The sequence below is a fragment of the Phalangium opilio genome, unplaced genomic scaffold (assembly GCF_054372755.1).
Source record: "Phalangium opilio isolate 3A_F unplaced genomic scaffold, DU_Popi_V2 ptg000329l_1, whole genome shotgun sequence".
Taxonomy (NCBI): Eukaryota; Metazoa; Arthropoda; class Arachnida; order Opiliones; family Phalangiidae; genus Phalangium; species Phalangium opilio.
Genome location: NW_028324226.1, coordinates 4351321 through 4367392, shown reverse-complemented (window position 1 = coordinate 4367392; position 16072 = coordinate 4351321). Strand labels below are relative to the sequence as shown.

At 42.0% G+C, this 16072-nt stretch overlaps 1 protein-coding gene across 1 annotated transcript in view; it reads right to left on the bottom strand.

The window, feature by feature from the left end:
- Positions 1-15733, bottom strand: part of LOC149610423 (uncharacterized) — a 48903-nt gene extending 33170 nt beyond the window's left edge. The window contains exons 1-2 of the mRNA XM_089858967.1: positions 14575-15733; positions 12660-12849 (exon numbers count right to left, since the gene is read on the bottom strand). Of these exons, the coding sequence (XP_089715093.1) occupies positions 12660-12849; positions 14575-15181 (797 nt within the window). The 5' untranslated portion in view covers positions 15182-15733. The remainder of the gene's footprint in view (positions 1-12659; positions 12850-14574) is intronic.
- Between the last annotated feature and the right edge of the window lie 339 nt (positions 15734-16072).

The window sequence follows — 16072 nt, the reverse complement described above, 5'->3', positions numbered from 1 at the left end:
CAAAGAGGGTTCTATCCAACTGAAGTTGTAGCGGGCGTTGGGGTTGTTAGGCCCCGGGACGGTTGGCTATGCCGTCGTCGACCGGATACAAACGAATTTAAAAATGAAAAGCCGTGGGGGTAAAATATTCCAAAGAACTTTATTTACATGGTCCAGCGTGCTTCTCTTTCAATATACAAAAAAGGAATCTCGTCTTCCTATAATCCACGTTTCCTTTTATACCCTTTCGCTTGGTCTAAGATGAGGGGGACCTCAGCGGTGTTTTTCCGTGTTAAAACCCGGGGAAATAGGAAACGTGAATCTTACAAACATCGGAAGATTTTATAAAATACGAAAACCCAAAAGTTTTCCTAACTCAGTGGTGAGTCATGGGAGGAACCAAAGCTTTATCAGAAGTATATAATAAGTGGCAAAAGTGCCTTGTTACAATTCCCCCCCACAAGGGATGAGAACGGGTTCGAAACCATGTTTACCAAGGGCTTTGGCTTCTCCAGAATAAACGTTAGAAATACACAGTTAACAATAAATGAGAGAAAAAAAAATATACATTTACAATGCTAAGACAAGAAAAATTCGTTTTTAAAATTGAAATCGTTACAGTTTAAAGTCATAACAAATATGAAAAAAGGCTTAACGACAATTTTTTTTTTGGTATTTAAGACAAATGTAAACATGCATTGTAAAGTGACGTTAATTTAATGGTCTTATGATATCTCATTTAGAGTATTTCTTAGGTCGTTTGGTTGATCGCTGAGGGCGAGGGTTCAATCGTTTTGGCTCCAAATTTTTCTTATTTTTCACAGTTTTAGGAACTGAATTAATCGGTAGGCTTAGCGAAGCGTCTCTTTGTATATAAGGTTTTAAATTAGTGACATTAATGACGCCATGGGCCTTCTTAGTTTTTGGATCCACTAAGGCATAGTTCAGATCATGCATTTTAGCCGAAATTTGATAAGGGCCAACCCAGCGCTCAGCGAGCTTTTTAGTAAAATTTTTAAGTTTTGAAGATTGGTGGTGTGTTCGAATCATTACTAAATCACCAATCTGATAGTGAACATCACGTCTGTTCTTATCATAATTAAGCTTTTGATGTTCATGAGCCTTAACTTTAGCTAATTTAACATTTGCATTAATTTCGGACATTTTGTCGGTCAAATGTTGAATGTATTCAGAAATATCATTTACGGGGTCCGCGGAGGGGTTGCGTTCAAGGAAGCGGTGGAAAGGCAGCTTGAGCTCGCGACCAGTTAACATAAAGTGCGGCGAGTATCCAGTAGACGCATGCGGAGCGGAACGTATAGCTAAAGCTAATTTGGGCAATTGTTCGTCCCAACGCTTGTGTTCGTTTTCAACGTAAGTCGCAACCATCTGTTTTATAGTTTTATTAGAACGTTCAGTGGGGTTTGATTGGGCATGATAGGGCGTGGTATGTTGTACCTTCGCGCCCCAATCATTACATATGGAACGAAATGATTCGCTTGCGAATTGAGATCCATTGTCCGTGATTATAACTCTAGGGACTCCATAGCGAGGGAAAATTTCCTCCGTGAGTTTCTTAGTTATCGCGGGTGTGGTAGCCTTACGTAATGCAAAAATTTCTACAAATTTCGAAAAATTATCAATAACGACTAACATGTGTTCGTTTTGTTTAGCGCTTCTGGGAAAAGGTCCCATGAGATCAAGGGCGATTGTTTCCCAAGGTTCAGTGGCTCCTAGGGTACCTAATAAGCCTGCTGGGCTTTGATTTTCCGATTTATAGGCTTGACACTTCTCGCAAGATTTTACATAATGTTGAACATCTTGATTTAGGGTATCCCAATAAGCTACAGTTTTAGCGCGCCAAAGGGTTTTATCTATCCCCATGTGTCCAGCAGTAGGGTCGTCATGAATAACACGCAATAGGTGTGGACGTAATGCTGTGGGGATAATCGGAAGCCAGGCAATGGGTTTCGCGCATTTTAATTCATGACGGCAGGGTCTCGTTTCCTGTAGTCGGTAAACAACATCTTCGGAAACCACGTAGCGGTCTGCGTTTCTTTTAATTCGTCGGGCTAATTTATTATCATTTGGTAAATCACAGGATAATAAGTAAGTTTTTAGCGCAAATATTTTTGGGTCATTGTCTTGGGCTTTGGCTAATTGAGGCCTATCGAAAATCTCTGTCAAATTAAAGTCTACTACGGCAGAGTTTGAATCAGCTCGTTTGACAGCGGAAATACAAAGCGAGGGGCAAGGCCGGCTAATGTTATCCTCAAACGCGTCTGGGTCATCAGCATCGTCTAGATCTCTAGGGTCTGTAATTGGGTGGCGGGAAAGTGCGTCTGCGACTTTGTTATCGACACCTTTCCGGTGCTTAACCTCAAACGTAAAACCTTGTAGCTGGATAGCCCATCTAGTGAGTTTAGACGAAGAGTCTTTCATACGACGTAACCATTGGAGAGCACTACTATCTGTGATTAGGGTGAATCCAATACCTTCAAGGTAATGTCGGAACTTATTTACTGACCATACTACAGCTAGGAGTTCGCGTTCTGTGGCATGATACCTAGTTTGGGCTGGCTGAAGCTTGCGACTAGCGTACGCGACTACTTGTTCTGTTCCCTTTATGTCTGTCTGAAATAGAACAGCTCCTAGGCCTATCATGCTAGCATCAGTCTGTAGAAAGAATGGCATTTGATAGTTGGGTAACTTCAAAATAGGGGCAGAAATTAACCTCTGTTTCAGTGTTTGAAAGCTCTCCTCGTGAGACGAGGTCCATTCAAATAAGGCAACTTTCCTAGTTAACTTAACTAAAGGGTCAGAAAGGTCAGCGAAATCGCGTATAAATTCTCTGTACCAACCAGCACAACCGAGGAACGCGCGAACGTCAGTGGCGTTTGAGGGCCTAGGATATTCGGAAATCGCGCGTACCTTTGAGGGGTCAACTTGTATACCGGAGGCGGAAACCACGTGTCCCAAAAACAATATTTCCGCGCGGAAAAATTGGCATTTATCGGGCCTACAAGTAAGACCAGAGTCACGCAATTTGTTTAAAACATGACGAAGATGAACGCGATGTTCATTTAGGGTTTTGGAATAAACCAAAATATCATCAATGTAAATTAACACGAATTTACCCAAATCGTCCTCAAAGATTAGACCCATACATCGTTGGAAGGTAGCCGGGGAATTTCTGAGGCCGAAAGGCAAAACATTGAACTCAAATAATCCGCGATGTGTTACTACTGCGGTTAAAGGTTTCGCGGCTTCGTCCAGTTCTAATTGCCAAAAAGCATCTTTTAGGTCAATAATTGAAAAATAACTAGCGCCTTCAAGTAAATTAATTTCGTCCCTAATTATGGGTAGGGGGAAAGCATCGGGTACTGTGCGTTCATTAAGTTTCCTGAAATCCCCACAAACTCTTGGTATCGGGGTAGTTTTCTTGCCTACTAACAAAAGAGGGGATGAATAGGGCGAAAAGCTTTTACGAATGATACCTTTCTTTAGCATGGCTTCAAGTTGAGTGTCAACAATTGCTTTGCGAGCTGGGGATAAAGGGTAAGCTCGGGATTTAAAAGGTTCGGGTGAATTGAGAACAATTTTATGTTTCAATAGGGTGCATCGACCAGGTTCTCCCGTAAAAACCTCGGGAAAGTCCGAGATTAGCTCGGCTACTTCGGGTTCAAATGACGTGGTCACTGGCTTCGCCAACGCGGGAAGTTTTGGGGAAATGGGCGTGTTTGAAACGGCCTCGCAAGCGGCGGAGGGATCCTCATTGTTTCGCGACAAAAGCAGTTCGGATTGTGGTAAACATGATAAATTTTGTGCGTTGGCCATTGGGTACGCCGTAGGATCATTTCCAAAATAAAACATATTAGAATGGGGATTCGCGTATATTAGCGTGAATTCTGAAAAATCCCATCCCAACACAACATCGCTGTCAACGGTATTAGATACTGCGAAAACGTAATTCCAAGACCGTTCTGCTATTGTGATTTTTAGCGCGGCTTCACCGATAATGTGGAAAGGGGTTAGATCCGCATTATTCATCTTAGGTCCCGACCAAGGGCGCAACTTATCATGTTTCCCACGTGCTTTTCCCCATAATGAAGTGGATATGGCCGATATTTCAGCGCCACTATCTAAGACTGCTAATCCCTTAAAATTTCCTAAAGTGATTTCTACCTGTGGGCGGTGCGCTGCTACTCTCACTGTATTTTTAGGAGAAGTTTGGTCATCAGGGCCACTGGGATATTCTAACGGGAGGTTATGCCAAGAAGTGTCGTCAGGAGGAGAAGAACCTATAGGGGCAAAGGAATGACTTCGCGGCGTCATTTCGGCGCTATCGAGCGCGGATTGAATTAATCCCGAAATCTGTGACGTAGGTTCCGAATCTAAAGGCGTCGTAGTTATAGTAGCTACTGCTCCTGAGGATCTAGGGTTATTTTCGCTTGGCCTAGAGCCATTTCTACGCTTATTACGACACTGAAACGATTTGTGTCCAAGTTCGTGGCATTTATTACACTGAACTACCTTACTGGCATCCCTAGCTTGGTTTGTGTTTTGATTTCTATTTCCTTGAGTCGAATGACTATCTTTTGGAGGAAATGTACCCTGAGAAGAGTTCTTTACAACCGGAGGGGGTTGTGGAGTATGCCTGGCTTTGTTTTGATTTTGTACCCTAGAATTTCGTGAAGAACGACTATCAAAAGCCTGGCAACGTTTCCAAAGAGTTTCCGCTTTCTGAGCGCTTTCTTGGAGATCAATTAATCTAGGATTATCTGCCAATTTCATAAACGGAATCAAATGTGGATTTAAACTATCAACAATGCGAGTCACTACGTCCTTAGGGGTCATTATAGGGTCATATTGTAAACATAAACGTTCCATTTCAAGAATAAAACTTAGGACGGGTTCATCCTCACGTTGTTTACGTTTGTTGAGCTTGTTAAGAAGCTGATCCTTATAATCTATTCCTATAAATGCTCTACAGAAATGTTCCTTAAACTCAGCCCATGTCGGGATACTGCGCGCCATTCTATCAAACCAATAAAGGGTATCGCCTTCAAGCATCCTTTCAACCAGTCCCCTTAACTGGGGGTCAGTTAAGTTACAGATCCTCTGAAACCGTTCTGCCTCTGACAGAAAAACTAGAGGGTCTTTTCCCTGTGTAAATTTGGGAATTTGGGGAGCTTCTGGTCTGGCGTAGACGTTAGGAGGAACAAACGTCGGTGGGGGAACATTTAAATTGGGCAAATTGTTCAACATTTGACCGGTGCCGGTGTTTGGCTGTACATTAGGACTAGCATTACTTGAATTATTTGAAACATTAGACGGTACATTAGTACCATTAGGACTAAAATTAGTACTAATATTGGGTACAGTGGTTGCTGGAACACCAGACGGAAATTGACCGCTTAATAAAGCTGTTATCAGGTTTAATTGTTGCTGGTTTTGTTGAGCGACTAAGGTCGTCATTAAAGAACCCATGCGATTAGCTATGTCGTCGGCAAGGGACGATTGAGTCGTAACTGGGGAAGTCGGTGTAGCAACCGTAATTAAACTAGTGGTACCCGTAGTTACGTTATTGGTCTGATTAACATTTCCGTTTCCAGAACCACTGGCTCCATTGTTATTAAACATTTTTAAATGTTTTAATGAATTCTGGGAATTCGTTTTACTTAAATTTAAATCAGAGTTACGCTCTGAGTCTATAATTTGATTTAAATCAGAGTTAAGCTCTGGGTCTACGCGTAAATCTAACTCAGAATTATGTTCTGAATCTACACTAGAATTTAAATCTAAATTATGATCTGAATTTTGATCAAAGTTCTCGTTAGAGAGAGAATAAATTTCCGTATCTTCGGACGAGACTAAATCTAAATTATCTTGATTTATCACAGAACGAGATTGTGATCGCGTACAAGGCCTAACTTTATCCATAAACATGTATAAAAAATTGTCCTTGACTTAAAACTTTTGGTGAAAAGTATTGTCCAACCTGATTTGATGTTCTTGTAGCGTCCCGCAGTCCGCTGATAATTGGAAGGATCTTGATCACAGTCTCTTAGTTTCTTATGATCACAGTCTCTTAGTTTCTTTTACGTGAAGATAGAATCGTTGTCCCGCAGTGCAACGTCGGAAATTCTGGATTCCAGGGGGTCTACGTCCGTCCCGCAGTCCGGTAGTAGATGAGAAGAGTTGGTCCGCAGTCCAACGTCAGGAATTTAAGGTTATTATTGTATACCGTCCCGCAGTCCGGCAACAGAGAATCGTCGATGGTGAGCAGCCTCGTCAAAGTTAAGTCGTGAAGATGCGTCGTAGCTGAGGAGCCCCGCAGGTCACCTCCCAACGAAAAAGCGGATCTTCGATCAGCGACAGAAAAAGACGACAGATACGGCGCTATGGGATCACCGTCGACAATCTGGATAACCTCAGGACCATCGGAAGAGGCCGGCGAAAAAGTTCATTTGGGCAGGCGTCTCGGGTAACCGAAAACGAAGCAAACGGCGCCTCCACCAAAGTTGTAGCGGGCGTTGGGGTTGTTAGGCCCCGGGACGGTTGGCTATGCCGTCGTCGACCGGATACAAACGAATTTAAAAATGAAAAGCCGTGGGGGTAAAATATTCCAAAGAACTTTATTTACATGGTCCAGCGTGCTTCTCTTTCAATATACAAAAAAGGAATCTCGTCTTCCTATAATCCACGTTTCCTTTTATACCCTTTCGCTTGGTCTAAGATGAGGGGGACCTCAGCGGTGTTTTTCCGTGTTAAAACCCGGGGAAATAGGAAACGTGAATCTTACAAACATCGGAAGATTTTATAAAATACGAAAACCCAAAAGTTTTCCTAACTCAGTGGTGAGTCATGGGAGGAACCAAAGCTTTATCAGAAGTATATAATAAGTGGCAAAAGTGCCTTGTTACAACTGAAGTCGACGAAAAGAGGGTTCTAGCTAACTGAAGTCGACGCAAAGAGGGTTCTAGCTAACTGCAGTCGACGCAAAGAGGGTTCTAGCTAACTGAAGTCGACGCAAAGAGGGTTCTATCTAACTGAAGTCGACGCAAAGAGGGTTCTAGCTAACTGAAGTCGACGCAAAGAGGGTTCTAGCTAACTGAAGTCGACGCAAAGAGGGTTCTAGCTAACTGAAGTCGACGCAAAGAGGGTTCTAGCTAACTGAAGTCGACGCAAAGAGGGTTCTATCCAACGGAAGTCGACGCAAAGAGGGTTCTATCCAACTGAAGTCGACGCAAAGAAGGTTCTAGCTAACTGAAGTCGACGCAAAGAAGGTTCTAGCTAAATGAAGTCGACGCAAAGAGGGTTCTAGCTAAATGAAGTCGACGCAAAGAGGGTTCTAGCGAACTGAAAACAGTGCGAAACGGGTTCTAGCGAACTGAAAACAGTGCGAAACGGGTTCTAGCGAACTGAAAACAGTGCGAAACGGGTTCTAGCGAACTGAAAACAGTGCGAAACGGGTTCTAGCGAACTGAAAACAGTGCGAAACGGGTTCTAGCGAACTGAAAACAGTGCGAAACGGGTTCTAATGAACAGAAAGCCGTGCAAACGGGTTCTAGCGAACTGAAGAATAACAAAAGAAAACATTTTAAATTATTCCCTTTGAACTTTTGCATTTCCTCTCAAGGAAATTCTCTTTTATTTATCATCAAGCAGTTCGCTAAAAACCCAATGAACGGCTTTCAGTTAGCTATAGAACCCCTTAAATTAAGCCCCAGCGCGGGCACTTGAAAACCTGCACGGTGGCTCCATGCATTGTTAAGCCTCAAAAGCTCGCTTTTCGCTGAAACTCGGCCTTCTAATATAATGCCCACGCACTTTCTCATTAAAAACCGCTGTTCTTGTATTACAACAAAAGAAAGCCTACTCCTCTCCTATAAACAAAGGAATCTTATTTCACAAAACTTCTTTTCTTCGCTCATCTCTTTTCTACTAAATTTCTGAGACGCAAATATTTAAATTTTTTCCTCAACGAATATTCCCTTTCTACACCGAAATCGTCTTCTTTCTTTTTAGTTTCTCATAGTTTTTTATCTTGGCTTTTCTTATAGCGCCCGAAGTAAAGCTTAATTAACTTGGGCCCCCGTTCATCATGCAAATTATAGGCCAAAAGAAAAATAGCGGGGTTATTGCGTTTGGAGAGTAAATTGCACTGGGGTTGGTTGAGAAGCTTTAATTCGTTTTAGATGAAACCATGTATGCGGAAAAAAATTCGTTGGTAAAAGAAAAAATTATGAATACGCGTGTTAGAGAGATTTAAGGAATGCTTTTAGGGCTTGCAGTTTAGGTGGACTAGACCCTACAGACTATACAGGGTGTTTCTGATAAGTCTGGCATAAATTAAGGGGGATGTTCTTTGGGAAATCAATTTTGAGTCGAAAATGTAACTTCTATCTCCATTTTGCCATAAGGGACACTGTTTTCGAGTTATGATTTGATGGTGTGTTTTAAGGATGGCCCCTTAACTCATTTTCTAAATCAGTTTCTTAATTAAATCAGGGATGCATTTAATTTTAGAAGTAGGAATGGAGAACGGTTAGTATTTACTTCAGTCCGACTCATAGTCCAGTATAGAGCCCCTCCCTCCAACACGTAACGAAAAGTTTAAATTATCTAATTGACTCACTTTAAACTACGTTTTGATGATGTTGCTGACGGGGACGGTGAAAAATACGTAATTTCTTTTTACCTCTGTCGCTATGACCCGCCTCTTTTTTTCATATCCCTCCGTCCCGGGGAAGAGGGTCCGGGACTATGACGCGCGCCCAGATTACTCTGTTCTCCATTCCTACTTCTAAAATTAAATCTATCCCTGATTAAATTTAAGGGGTCATCCGTAAAATACTACATCCAATCTTAACTTGAAAACAATGGCCTGGACGGCAAAATGGAGATAGAAGTTACCTACATTTTCGACTCAAAATCGTGCACCCAAAGAACATCCCCCTTAATTTATGGCAGACTCATCAGGAACACCCTGTATACTATGCGAGATAAACTATATAATAGCGCAGTTTAAATTATCAGAAATACATACAGCTAATAGGAATCATTGTGAAGCCATTTTCTCAACGTATCTAGGACTGCGGATTTTGTGGTGAAAGATAAGACTAATCATTATATATGACGAATTTTATGATCCGGACGGCAAAATGTCATAGAAGTTACATTTTCGACTCGAAATCGCCCATAGAATATCCCCCTTAATTTATGCCAGACCTTTCAGAAACACCCTGTATACGATTTGGTCAAGTATTCAAATTTTCGATATTCAAATTTGAAACCATCGAAGTTTCATATTCGGTCTTTTTTTCATGCCATCACGTTTTCCAAAAACTTTCAGAAAGAATCAGGGTAAATTCAAAATCCATTTCGGAATCGCTCCAAAAAAATCAAAAATAGAAATTCGCGGTAAAAATAAATAAATAAATAAATATAATAAAGCAAAATATTTGGAAGCACGGGGCGAAGAAGCACTATGGACTTTTGTAAAAATAAGAAAAGTCCCATTTCTACAGTATAGGCCTACGTAAAAAAAATATTCAATTTCTTATCGTCAACTTGGCAGGTAGAATATTTTATACTTTCCAGCTTTCTCTGTCTAGAGAGAAATACGATTTCTATTTCGTTTCGCCTTTTCCTACAGTGGCTTTCTCTCTCTCTCTCTACCTGTAAAGGTCAAAGGTACCGAGCTACATCTTTCATCCTGAGTTCTAGATTAGACATCAAAAGAAAACGGAAGAAGTAACAGCGCAGTGGCCGTGTGGGTAGAAATGGATAAATAATAATGTTTTCTCTTATTTCTTTGAACGTTCGAAGATTTAAAAGAACCCTTAGGGAGTTTCATACTAGAATGAATTCGTAGAATACTATTTACGAAAGGTTTGTTTATATAGACGTCCACGTGAATGCGGCTATTATTGTAACCAGGGAGAAGTAGAAAAGGAGAGGTATACTTGGGTCAAAATTTAACTTCAGCCCTGCTTTCTGCCTCGTTTGAGGGCCTCCATTTTTCTACCCTCCCCCCAAACTTAAAGTAGCCAATCAGAAGGCAGGAGGTTAGATATTGTGTTTTTGGAAAGTAGCGCTGCTCATGGAACTCTGGGAGCACACTTCCTCTGGTCCAAAACCAGTTTATTAATTGCTTGGACTAGTTTTTTAATTCAAGAAGTGGGGCTTACTGGTCCTCGGGACCAGTTTATTAATTACAAATCTATAGGAGAACAAAGGCTGGGACCACTCGGGAGACCAGTTTATTATTTCGGACGCTAGGGGGGGTCACTGGTCCCAAGGACTAGTATAAAAATATCCTTATTTCCCAGACTGTCTGGGAGAGGGAGCCTCTAAGCCCGTAGTGTAATTTGCGGGAACTATTTTTCTCTCTCTCTAAAAGCTGTGAGGAGGCCATCCTGAGAGCGGGGGGGGGGGGTCGCGACTCTAGAGCGGTAGAAATCTAACCCCCCAAACGAGGAGCAGGACGCTGAGGCAGAAGTATCATAATCTCTTCTATTTTCTCTTGTTTGTAGAGAAACCAACGGGGCGGGGTCTCTTCCGACTCGCCAAGAAGCAACGCCAGATGGAGCTAAAATTCACTACACGCGGGAGGCTAACCAACGCACACTGCCCTACGCCCTGTAAAGTTCTCTTCGCCCATACCAATAATGGAATGGTCTATTGTACGAGCTTTTTAGACTGGCAACCGTACATCTTAACTCCCCTAACGTGAGAAAGAGGGGGATGTTGAGAAACCTTGAAGGAGAAAGGGGTGGAGTGGGAATCCCCATTCCTATTACGTTGCCTTTGTACCCAAACGTACATCACCGAAGTCCTCCCAGCATTCTCAGCGTTTACGTACGGTCCTACAGGGCGGAATCGTAAAGGACGCCAGTTCTCATGCAAATACAATAGTGTTACACGCAGCAATCGCCTACCGAAGGGCGTGTGCAAGGTACACTGGGGGAGACATTCAGTGCCGCAGGTCGCCCATCATCATTTAAACTCCACTTTTATCTAATTTTCCATGATTTGAGCCCCTTTCTTCCACAGTGGGAGTCTGGGCTCGCGGTGTTGAATACTAGTCCACCCCAAAATACGACTCCCTTTTCTACTCCTCCCTGTTATAACTAGTCTAGGAAAAGTCCAAATGCTTCGTTCTTGATAGTTTTATTTGACCCAGTCTGGAGTTCTTGGGCCCCCATAAGTTTTTATTATGCTCAATATACTTATTTAGGGGCCAATAAATGTTTGGGAGCCTGGCCATATCTCCATAACTCAATGTTCTACACCCCAAACATGTTCTACGACACATTCCACTCGTTTTGACACCAAAGAACTTGTCACCCTTTATTTATAGCAAACTTATCAGAAACACCCAGTATAAACCTATTAAAAATTAATTTATATATATATAATTTAAAAATATTTTGCCTTTGTAGTATACGCCTATATAACCGTTTCACCCAAGGCACATAACGGGGAAGAGGCCATTAGGAGGTTTATTGCAAGCCGTATTTCGTGTAGAACGCCTGTAGAAATGTTTCACCCGCAACACACCAGGGTTTGAGGTAAAGTCAATCGTGACTTTGGAAAATTTCAATGTTTGGTATTCTAACAAATTTGCTTAGTGCATAGTTGTGACATAGAAAATATAACAAAAGGAGTAAAAGCTTAAGGCTCCTACTTCTACTATATTTTGTAGTCTGATAAGTCTGTCTTAAATTAAAGGGTGTGGTCTTAAGTTAGGGTCAAACTGAGTGGAAAGTGTGAAAGAACATGATGGGGTCTACAAAATGGCGATATGGGCTTCCACACATTGATTGGCCCCTAAAACAAGGAAATAGTTAAACATGTGGAGTAAGACATGTCAGCCTTCAATAGTCTTCACTATAAGAACGTTATTGAACCTTTATCTAGCAGAAGTGGAACTATTAAATGGGTCGAAGTGTGCGTACGCTGCATGGTAAAATAAAGTTAATTACTCCATGTGTTATTACTATTTCCTTAATTGTTTTAGGAGGGCCAATCAATGTGTTGGGAGCCCATATCTCCGTAACCAAATGTTGTAGACCCCCATGTTCCTTTGACACTCTGTTTTAACCCTAGGAACGCACCGTTTAATTTATGGCAGACTTATCAGAAACACCCTTGTAAATTTGAGAAAATACCTTCATCTTTCATTCTACCCACCTTCCTAGAGATTATATTTGACACAGGTGTTTTGGGTTACAAACTTCAATAGACCAATACGAATATTACATGCAGAGAAACAAACTTCCAGGGGCACCCCTTCATACTGGAAAATTTCCCTTACGCCACGACACACCACTAGATGCAGCTAGCCAACTCCGTCATGCCTCTAGCGGTGCCTCTTGGCGTGAGGAAAATTATAAAGTATTAAAGTTCGCCCCTGGAAGTTTGTTTCCCCGCAAATCTAAAAGTATTGGTCTACATATGATCCAAAAACATAACACCCACACTCTTAATCCACATATTTTGCGTCTCATTCAACGAAAGTTCGAAACTTATAGAAAGAAATCTCAAGATACTCGGAAAAATATAAAGAAAAAAAAATAGGGCAATAAAAATGGTGGAAAGGTCAGATGGGGATTGGGGATAAATGCGGGCGGGGGAGGGGGCGTCAGAGGAGGAGGAGATATTTTTCTTACTTGCTGTTGATTTCGTGAGGAGCGTAGAGATCGAAATCGGTGAATAGTATCTGGACGCGTTCATCCTCCTGTCCTAGGAACTGATACGAACAGTGGACGTCGGCCGGGTACGGTTCCGGATAGTTGGGTGACGTGAAGTTCCCGTTTTTGCTCAAGTCGCTCGTTATCCATTGTCGGCACAATTCAGACGCTGCGACAAAAAAGAGAAGAAAATTTTCAGATAAAATACTGGTGTAAGAGGAATTGAAATTCGAAAGGAGTTATGGGTCTTTTTAGGTCTATTCATCCATAGAGGACATCGTTTTCAGACTAGGAGGATTGATACCATTAATTTACACCAGGAGACCAGGCTACTTGGCGGACAGAGTTGCAGTACCGAGTAGCTTGGCCTTCTGGTGTAAATGGTAAGTATCAATCCTCATAGTCTGAAAACTTTGTATACAGAAGAGGAGTAGACACATCCATAAGGGAATATCGCGCCAAATTTTTACTATTCATTTTCCCATTACCCTTAATGCCTTCTGTGCAAGACATGTCATTATTTGTTGAAAAATGTCGAAGTCTGTTTTGCTGTATAACCTCTATAAAGGCGGGGAATGATATTTAGACAAAGGTAACCACGTGTCTACCAAGAAATCGAGTGCCAGAAGTACAGGGTGTTTATGCAAAGTCCATCAAAAATTAAGGGGTATGTTCTTTGTGCAATTTCGAGTCGAAAATGTTCTATGACATTTCACTGTCCAGGCCACTGTTTTCAAGTTAAGATTGGGTCGAGTATTTTATGGATGACCCCTTAAATTTAATTAAGAAACTGATTTAGACAATACTTTCTAATTTAATTAAGGGGTCATCCGTAAAACATTCGAATCATAACTCGAAAACAGTGGTCCGGAGAACTGCCCAAAGAACACGCCCCTTAATTTATGGCAGACTTATCAGAAACAGCCTGTAGAGCTCCAAAAGATTTAAAGATAACTGAATACAACAACTATCTACTCCTCTATTGTATATTCTCTATGATTCACCCAATAAAGTCCTTCTTGAATTGTCGCGTCCTTCGAATTACCAAATTTCAGACTGAATATTATCTTGAAATCGATTAAAATTTATGATGAATGACACTTTGAATTTGGTTTCCTCTCGAATGCAATGGAAATTCTTACAATTCCAACACCTTTTCCAATTTGAATTGAGTCAATACAAAAATCAAAAACCTACGCCTTGTGTTTGGGAATGAGGTAGGAATGAATGAATTATAAAGGATGTTCGGAGCGACCTACGCAAGTTTGCTACCCCAAACGAAGCAGAAGGGGATAATAGACGAAGGATGGCACTCTGTATTCTCTTGGAACTTAAGTTATGTAACACGATTGTTTGCTCTCTTGCTCATCAAACTTCAGATGGGCATCGCACCATGAGGATGAATTCTATCACTGTTTGCCAGTACTAAATCCCCAGCAATTAGCCCACAAACCTTTATTGTCTTGACGTGGGACAAAAATCCACACGCGAGTCTTGCCGAATAGTTAAGCCCTAGTAATGATGCGGGAACTATGTGACTCGGTTTAGCAACCTTGCTCCAAATGGTCTGACAGATGTTGGGAAGAATCCTGTTACAATTACCCCGCCTTGTGAAGAGAAGTATTATATACTTCTGGTTAAAACAAAACAACATAGACTCGAATCATTCGGAACACTATTTTCATACATTTAAAGGGAAAAATCGGAAGACATTCGTAACTACTAAAACAATTCGATCCACGTGCAAGACTCTGACAAGTCAGTTGAAACAAGTCAACCAAAAATAAAACTCTCTAACGAAATGTGTGACAAGAGAAGGCGCGAAATGAATGATGATTAAAATTACTTCTAAATGGAATGACGGTCAATTAAAAGCTTGGACAAATTAACAAACCTCCTCTTGTCGTGGAACCTCGTGGTCCGTTGGCACCCGCCGCTTCTGCCGTCGAGAAACAAAGAGCGAAGCAATATGCGAAGAGGCACAAAATTAAATTGACAAATTGACACCAGGAAGAGCGATTTAAAAGTTCTCTTCGATTAGAAGCGGAAGAGGAAGAAGAGGAAGTAGAATAGAAACCGCGTGTCGATAACTGCGCGTGCAATTTCTTTTTCCTCGAAGAAGACGACGACGGAGAACTAAAACAATCGTAATTGTTCGCGCACTCGACCAACTGAACCCGTCGACGATTCGTCTTTCCCGCCAAAATCGTGGCCGAAGCTGTCGACGTGGAATTCGTCCCTTTGTTTCGTAATATCGACGTTGTTGGCGTCGCCGTCTTTTCTCCCCCCGAGGAGGAAACGGAGGATGAACGGGATCTTCCTCGATAACGGATAGAGTCTCCCAATCCCAGCATCCGAGAAGAATCTCTAGCCGTTGCGGACGCTGGTACCGCGGCGGCGAAATAATAACCAATGCGCCGACCGAATATGATATTGCTTCTGTACTGACCGTAATTCACGACCAAGTTCTTACTATTGCGTCTCTGAGACATCTCGCTCATATTACTTAAAGTATAATTATAACTAACCCTAATTCCGATAAAACTACCGTTAATCACCCAAGGATAAATTCATTTTAAACTGTACTTTCAATAAAAATTGCGTTAACATCGCGTTCATCAAGTAATATAAATAGCAGGAAAAGATCACCGGAAACCACGGCAACGCGTTGTAAACGCCTTAAATACTGTCATTTCAAAGCTTCCAGCTTCTTCCTAGGTCATCCGACTACCCCGAATGTCTCCGTCGTTCTGAACGCGAGTCGAGAAAGGATTCGACTTTTAGTTGGCTTTTTGGATGTCCCTTTTACTAGCGAGCAGCGGCCACGAGCACACCCGTTTTCCCTAGCCCTTGTACGTCACGAAAGACTGGAGAGCAATGGATGGACTGGCTTCTCCATTAATTCCTAGCTCTTTCTAAGCTCTCTCTCCATCCTTCGCTTCTACACTAGAGATATTCTAAAGCTTCCTTTAGCTCCCGCCAACCGTTTCTAGTCCATCACTGGAAAAGGGTGCTTGGTATGGAGCGTATAGTACGTAAAACGGTCTGAGGATGAAGAGGGGGGTTTTTGGAGCTAGATGATTTTCGATACATTCGTATACGGAATGGTATACGAGGATGGTATCATACTGAGACGCGGCTGGCTGCCAATGGGGATGAAACAAAATTGAGGAGTAGGGATGCCGTGTGGATCCCCATAGGGATGGGGATGGAGAAACTCCGAAATCCGAAAGAAGAGGGGGATGGAAATGTAACGGTTGCTCTTGAGCTTCGCGGACTGCTTTCATCGAACCGAGAGTCGCAAAAAGGGGGGGGGGGAGGATTTTGCGTTACGTAAGGGAGGAGTTTAATAGAGAACAAGTTGGGTGTATTCGGGTAATACGTTTTTGCCC